Source organism: Nelumbo lutea, chromosome 3 (assembly GCF_056320005.1).
Source record: "Nelumbo lutea isolate HS-2025 chromosome 3, American lotus-T2T, whole genome shotgun sequence".
Taxonomy (NCBI): Eukaryota; Viridiplantae; Streptophyta; class Magnoliopsida; order Proteales; family Nelumbonaceae; genus Nelumbo; species Nelumbo lutea.
Genome location: NC_142686.1, coordinates 25,092,715 through 25,100,808, shown reverse-complemented (window position 1 = coordinate 25,100,808; position 8,094 = coordinate 25,092,715). Strand labels below are relative to the sequence as shown.

The 8,094-nt window shown below is 36.7% G+C and overlaps 1 protein-coding gene and 1 long non-coding RNA gene across 2 annotated transcripts; one reads left to right on the top strand and one right to left on the bottom strand.

Moving 5' to 3' along the window:
• Window positions 1-504: 504 nt before the first annotated feature.
• On the top strand, window positions 505-2,623 carry LOC148863711 (uncharacterized). The gene is made up of 2 exons (XR_016109175.1): window positions 505-1,187; window positions 2,194-2,623. It is a non-coding gene; the product is annotated as an uncharacterized LOC148863711 (long non-coding RNA).
• A 3,100-nt stretch (window positions 2,624-5,723) lies between these two features.
• Window positions 5,724-7,225, bottom strand: LOC148863710 (reticulon-like protein B9). Its single transcript, XM_088975114.1, has 5 exons — window positions 7,091-7,225; window positions 6,629-6,812; window positions 6,354-6,495; window positions 6,190-6,259; window positions 5,724-6,106 (listed from the first exon to the last, which is right to left on the bottom strand). Exons 1-5 carry the CDS (start codon window positions 7,194-7,196, stop codon window positions 5,946-5,948), a joined length of 663 nt encoding a protein of 220 aa, XP_088831240.1. The 5' UTR covers window positions 7,197-7,225; the 3' UTR covers window positions 5,724-5,945.
• Window positions 7,226-8,094: the final 869 nt, after the last annotated feature.

Below are 8,094 nucleotides of genomic sequence, written 5' to 3'. Positions count from 1 at the left end.
AGTCAGACTAATGACCCAATCCTAACCTTGGTTTAAGTTAACCTGTAACCACTAACCAGTTATATTACAAACAACAGTTGATTTCGTCAACAATCCACTAACCAGTTAACTTGTCTGACTCAGGGTCGGAAGAATGACGGTTCAGCTAGGGTCAGAATTTTTAGCCCAAAGTATAATTGGGGTAATTGCTGGCTCGGAATTGATAATAATTCAGGGGTGGGTATTGATGTATAGGTATTAGGGTGGAAATTTTTGACATTTTGACTGTTAATAGATTCGCAGTCGAATTTAGAAATATGCATCGGAGCTGTCGTTACTTCCGTTTAACGAGTCATTGCATGGCCAAGGTGAGGTCTCTTTCGATTCAAATCCAACCCATCCCAAATTACGTTGGTTTTAACATGATTTTCACTCATCTGATTTTAACAAACGCGATCTCGATTTGGCTGAAAATTTCGAGTCAAAAAGCTACTAATACGTAAAGGCTTTCCTTACAATTGAACTGACGAAACAAGAGTTACAAAGACAAAGAATCTTGGATATTTTGGATAAGGATAACCATCGTGACTCACTGAAAGCAAAACAAAGGGGGGCTCCCTTTGCCCATTTCTGATTTCTCCAGAAATCTTACTTGATTCTTTCAGTATTCCCGCCAATTTGTACATAGGATAATTGTCCTCTGGTTTTGCTTTCGGTTCTAAAGTCGTTATTCTGTTGGTACCCGCATCCCATGTGTCGAAAGCAAAACAAAGACACGTCTACATTGTTCTCATTCTCACTCCCTTTTCTTCTACCAGAATATTGTTCTTCTTGTCTCTTGAAAGTAGCATCCTCTGCTTTAACATGAATCGTCTAGTGCCGGGTTGGGGCTTCACGACTCACAACCAGCTCGAATCATGGAGATTGGAGACGCTATTGTGATTCTCGATCCCCATGTCACCAAGCCTACTTAATGGTTCCAAACTTCTAACTTCTAGCACTTGGATTTTTAGAATAATCTACACAGATTAGTTTCCACATATTTTCAAGGTTTTGTCGGATGCGGAACTCAATCCTGACCAATCACCAATAAAAAAACCCAGCTGCAGTTGGACCCAAACCTCCAATCTTCGCTTGGTTTGGATAAGGAATATTCATGTGAGAGCAAAAGACGTAGTGCTGAAACTGACGATCCTCAAAGTAGCGATGTAAGATTTATTGACTGAATGCTTTCTTTCCGATCTTCTAGTTGTATGAAAAAACGTTACTTTTCCCAGTCTTTTTGGTATGTTAGTTTGCTCTTTAACTTTGGGTTATAGGAGATTGAAGTGATGGGGAAGATTTGAGAAGAAAATAGCCTTCTACTTCTCGTAAGCGTAATAGGACTGTCGAGATGCACAACTTGTTTAAGAGGGCGAGGAAATGGAGATAGCTTGATTTTGTACCTTCATTTTGTTTTCTTTGATGGGTTTGTTTTTGGTAATCATATTAGGGTTCTTTTGGAACAGAGATGAAGGGATTGAATAAATGAAAGGATTAGAACCTTTCAGGAACTTGTACCCAATTGTTTCCATAATTATTTGCTTGTTATTTTCTTATATTATTTGATTTTAGTCAATATAAGTATGCCTACTGTACTAGCTTTGGATGAAACTTTATGGCAGTCGAAACACGAGTATAAACGTACAAGATAAAGTGCCCTGTCTAGCTGACTAATTCCTTCGGATCTCTTAAATCAGTTTTTAGTAGAATCTTTTAAAAAAATCTTGCTTTGCAACCTAATCCGTTATTAGATTTGTATGTATCAGGGCACTTGTTCATTATATTAACCACTAGAATTTTATATTAGGTCCTTCGTGTCTAGAATATTGGTGCCTCAGAACTTTTACTCATTATTAGCTGTTAAAAATGCTCTTATGCACCACCAATCCAACCCATCGTTGGTGGTTATGGTTTCAGTTTCTTAGGAAACCTAAACATTCATGCAAATATTACTATTGTGAAGAATGCCCATGCGATAGTTTTCAAATTCCTTAGTAATCAACTGGTATTCAGATTAAACTATTCAACTTTTTGTAAGAATTTAGCAGGTCTGTGAGACTGACTGCATATGATGCGTGATCATAATAACTACATGAATCAAAGATGATGTCGGTTTGGATATTCTATCTAGATTTTGTTAAGCTTGGTAAATTACTCTGTCCGACTTTTCAGGTCTCCAAGAATGTGCTTGTGCTTAGGTCAAAGCAGAACTGTGGGTAGAATCTCAGATTAATCAGCAACTTTTGGGGTCTTCTGTTTGGATCCAACAATGGCACAGCTGAATCTGGAAATTTGCAAAAATGCAGGTACTTTGTTTAGATTTGTCGATCCACTGATTTTGGGACAGAATGGATTTTCACTCTGTTTCTGATCCCGAATTCTGTAGTAGTTCAAACACAGCCTCAATAGCTGTCTTCCGAAGGATTGATTGTGGATTTTGCATCTAGCTCTACGAAACACGATTCATTTTAATCTAAATGCAGCTTAACTGTTGGTATTTCATTTTTATTTTTCTTGTCATATTTTGCTGTTTATGTCATTGTACATTATCATTCTGATGGTAACTCAGTTCATTTTTCTTGGGTATACTTGTAGCTTCTTATTTTCATGGTTCTGCTGTTGTTTTTTTTTCCTCTTTTTCCACTGGAAACATATCAATCTTCCTGTGCCCGGGGCTAGAAAATTTGTACATCATGAATTGGACTGTAACTTAGAAGTTGAATTTCAGTTGCCAATGCTTTTCCATAGTGATTACTAATGATATTCATTAATTTGAATATCATCATTCTTTTTACATACACAACTGAAGTTGATAAACTGAATTTAAGTCAGACTTTCAGTGCTTGATGAATGCTGATGTCATTCAATATATTAAAAAGTTAAATACCTTCAACTGCAACATGAGGTAAAGGAATTCTGATCTGAAGGATAGATTTTACTGTTGTATTAGTGATACTTTGCTAAGACTTCATGCATTACATTTTATATACCAAAATATACATTACATTTGATTTGGTTTTTTGTTCATCAAATGATGCCCATGAGTTAAGGTGGCTTATGCCAAGCTCAATGAATGTCACCAGACAGAGATCACATCCTACAACATCCCAGGTTTCTCAATTCATATCCATGAGTTCAAGAATGGAAATGGGTTTGGCATAAGCCACCTTAACTCATGAATCCCCTTCTATCACTGGCAAGAGTTACAAGTTTGCCAGAATTGCCAAGTTCCAGGAGTTTTTCCTACCATATCCATTTAGAACTGTCCCTTAGATCTTTCCTTGATTTCATTCCCCTCAGTGAATCCCCTTCTATCACTGGCAAGAGTTACAAGTTTGCCAGAATTGCCAAGTTCCAGGAGTTTTTCCTGCCATATCCATTGTCCATGAAGTGAATATACCCTTTATTCCTCTGAAACTATCCTTAGCATTGCCTACTACATCCATTTCAACACCAAGTTCACTTTCATATTTGCTTCCCAGAGTTAGTCTTTCAAGACAAGCAGAATCTAGGCTTTGGCATATGCTGAGAATTATAGGAACTATCAATAAGTGGAATTAAGGGTGATCTTAGAGCTTTTCTTACTTTCCCTTTGTCCCTTCAAGTTTATCACATATGGGACGACAAGTGCTTCATGCATGCTATTTCAGAGGTCAAGTCTTGTAAGTTTTTTAATTTTTATTTTTTTGTTATCATGCTGATAAATGTTGATTCTTTTACATATTTTATCTTGCTTTCCTGAATGATAGCATTAAGTTCTGAAATGCCAATGCTGCGTGTAACCTTTATCCTTGATTACTGATTGGTAATGCATTGCCCAATTATCCTATGCATGATGAGTAGGCAGGCAGCAGTTCAAGTAAGAAACAGTTTTCATGTACTTTATTCATATGTCTCTGCTTCACTCTGAACCCTAACTTTTAGGTACCTCTAGAGACCCCCCTGTCAAATAATTACCATTAGAAGATGGATGGAATCTTTAAGATTACCATAATATCCTCACCCATTTCTCTCCTTTAAACCAAAATATCAAAATTAGCTATTTGACTGTCCATTCACTTGATATACAAGCAAACAATATGCCAAACCTAAACTCTATCTCTTCTAGAATCAGAGTTGCCAACATTGGAGAATTAGTTGCTATTGCCAAAGACCTCTCATGAGTATCATTAACTTTTCATTCTCTTTCTTCCAGTTATGCTCTCACTCTCTTAACCTCTTTGCAAGGCATTCCCTTTTTGTACCAATTCCCAGAATGAAGAAAATATCAGAGTCAACCCAAAAATGGTAATAATTAATGACCCTTTTAAATTAGGGATTCTACAATTTTTATTGGGACTTTACTATAGAAACTCCATAGGAATGCTTCAGCAGTGGAGTTCTAAGAAGGTCTAGTATTGACTGGCTTAGGCTCAGTGGTGACAGCAACAAGAAAGCTCCGTCTCCAAGACACAGTTTTACCAAGAAACAAGCAGTGGTTATTATTATAACTAGCTCTCTTCATTTAATGGGAAGGACCACCATAGGATGCTAACATGTGCTGGAGAGGCTCAATTCTGGAGTTGATGAGCTTATATGCCATATCCATGGTGGAATAGGAAGTCTGTCGATAATCAATTCCCTCAGTCCTCTTGATCTGCAATAAATAACTAGGAGCTCTCTCTTGCTTGTGTGGTCGGTCCACTACCAACAAAATGAAAGGATAAGACCAGCATTATTGTCTAATAGAGGCAAGGGATGCAAATGTACCTGAGTATTCATCAATGTACTGAGGTACTTCTTCATGTAACTTTTGATGTATAGTCCATTCCTCACTCAATGGACCAAGAGAAAGTTCATGATTTCTAGAGAAGGAAATGTCAAAGAGGCTTCCCAAGTATATCCATTAACTCATTATAGTTGTTCTATATTCAAATGGATATGGATTTATTATCATTGGTTGATTTTGATGCAGAGTCTCTAGTTCACCAGGGCCTTTTTTGTCTTACAAAAACTAGTTGAGAGGGCTGACTGCTCAGTTAGGGTTAGTTTTGTGATTAAAGAAATAACAATGACGCAGTCAACCACTCCTTTTATTGTAACTGATGGTGACTTGTGAGAAGGTAGGTATGTTCTATATACAAGTGTTTGGCAGGGGGTCTCTAGAGGTATCTAAAAGTGAGGTGAGGGTAGCACTCAAAAAAAAAATGAGGTGAGGGTAAGTATTAGATAATTTCAGATAAATGAAGGGGATTTTTAGATTAAAAAAATAAAAAATATGTATTTTTGAGGTTATTAAGTCTTAATTGACAGCAGTCTGGAAGGGGCTTCTGTACAGTAGACCATCTTTCTGGCTGAAATAAGTGAATCATTCATGTCCAAGTGACTACAGAGATGCAGTAGATAGTTTTGAACAAGATATTTAGCAAAATTAAGGATGCAGATCAATTCCACAAATCTGACAGAAAGAAATATACTAAGATACTGCTGACTTGAGAGCATCTTGGTGAATTACCCAGTGTGATCACTGAGAAGTTTTAGGGTTTTTTTGTGCTTTACTTGTGAGGTGTTATTAACTCTAATTACACCATCTTCTTTGAGAAAATTGATATTCATGGTCCACCATAAGCTAAATCATATCCCCTTGGAATTGGAAATAACAAACCGGTCTAGGAACTGGAAATTCTTTGCTCCTTTCTCAAATTGTAGTTGATTCCAAGTTCTGGTCATAAATGATAAATTTCTTTATTATTACATCAATATGTACATTCAAGGAAAGGAAAAAGGTATATATGCAGATGGTGATTTCCTAAGAATGAATAATAACAGAGACTCCACACCAGATTTTCATGGAACATCTTCAGATCTTGCAAGAACAATCGTAAAACTTGTGTAAAAATTTTTGAACAATCATTTCCAAACACGCACTAAAAGGTTTAATTGATTTAATTTTTCTTGACTGGTCTTCTTGGAATCTTGATAAGAACTTTGGAGTCAAGTTTCTGATAGAATTTCTTCATGTCTCGGTTCCCCTTGCTAGCAAATTGATCCACATCATGTTCATAACGCTCGTACAAAGCAGGCAGTGTTTGAATGCATAGGAAGCCTTTATATACATTGGCAAAGAACAACTAGTTTAGTTTTGGGATGAATATTTCAGAAAATAGAATAAACCTGGTTCCATCTTACCAAGATAAAGAAGATTCAGAGTGCTGGAATAGGTCCCAAGTGCAGAGACTATCCAAAGGAAGGCAATGAACTGGAAAACAAACATAATATGAACTATTAATTAAAACTTGTGAAAGAAACTTGAAACAGAAAGGAAGGAAAGATATTAAAGAAGAATCAGATACCAAAATAAATAGTTTTATATCTTTCCCTCTTGCAATATCATAGAGGATTGACAAGAAACTGTTGAGTTCTGTGCGGAAGATCAAAGCGATTTCTTTGGTTCTGGACTCCGATATGAGCTCATTGATATGAATCTCTGGAGGACTGCAATAAGAGAGCTCATCGATTAAACCAAGCAGAGATTGCACAGTGCAAAGGATGACTGTTATCACAGTTATCATTTCTACCACTATTGATATAAAAGCAGAAGATAAGCCACAAAGTGGGAGGAGATTACCGACTCAAGAAGATGTGTGCAACGTTGCACCAAGCAAAGACAAAGACCATGGTGGTGATGCAGAGGTAACATATAAGTGTAATAAGGTTATACTCAACAACCTCAAAAAGAAACCATGCCGACGTGACTCCAATCAAGATTGCAGCTGATATTTTCTTGTTCCTCCATAACAAAACGTCCGCGGCTGCAAAAACAATCGTTGTTTCAGACTTTCAGGATGGTTTAGCACAGGAACAGATGATGGAGAATGTTGTAACTGCATGGATATTTATGTGCATTTCTTTCATACAACTCCTACTTACTCACTTAGCTCATATGGATACCCACTAACAATGTTGAATACCGATAAGCAGACATTACTGTTGAGAATTTTCAGTAACGAAGGCCTGGATCAAAACATGGGCCTACTTATATTGTTGGCTTTAGAAACAAGAGAGCTAGAGCAACCGAGAAATTAAATACCTCTTCCTCCTCCAAGAATGGCGTGTAGAGGTCTTTGTCTACCGAAGAGTTTTATAGAGGTCGCTGGATGTTCGTCAGAATCTGATGATGAATCATAGGTCGACATGGTTGCGATAGAAACTGTTATGCTTTGCAGGCTTTGACATGGGTGATTTATATATAAGGGAGACGGATTCTAAGCTTGTCAGCTAAGAAAGTCAAGTAGGGAAGAAAGGAATGGCTTTGCACTGGTTTATAAGTTTGCTTCACATATCTTCTACTGCAAAACTTGGTTTAATCAACTTTAATGAAGTCCATGTGATACTCTATTTATTCTACCTTTATTGGGGAACCCTACGACCAATTTTTCCTTAATGGCCGCCAGTAAGTTGAATACACTGATCTGAGGCTATGGTGTGGGGGATTTCATGCAAAAATATGTGAAGAAAAAAAAAAAAAAAACAAAGTCCAAATTTTCAGGTGTTAATGTAAAGCCCTGAACCATAAGATTCAAGGCCAAAAAAGAAAAAAAAAATACCGAAGTTTCAAGCACTAAGAATTTAATATTTTTTTAGAAGATAAAAGCAAATTTGCATTATCTACCACGATCAGAGCGTGGGAGTAGTGAGTAATTGCTACATATGAGTTTATCATGCTGCGAAGAAAGATATTTTATATGGACACCAGATGAAGAATGGAAATTTTACTCTGAATCAGTTTATCAAGCTGCAATAATTACAAAGATCATTAACAAGAAAAATATAATCAGGAGGCACCGAATATAGTTTGGCACAACCCTATGGTTGAATCAATTATCCCATTTTCTGTTCGGCTGAATATATTGAATTATTTAGGGCCATCTGATTCGTACGTAGATGCATGGGATCCTGTGGTTCGTTTTTCCACTCCTACCAGGGAAAGACATCCCTTCCATGGAATTCCATAATTCCAGCTAAATTTATTACATAACCCTAAATAGAGAAAGATATTCATATATGGTCGGTTTTGATTTATGTAATCTATAT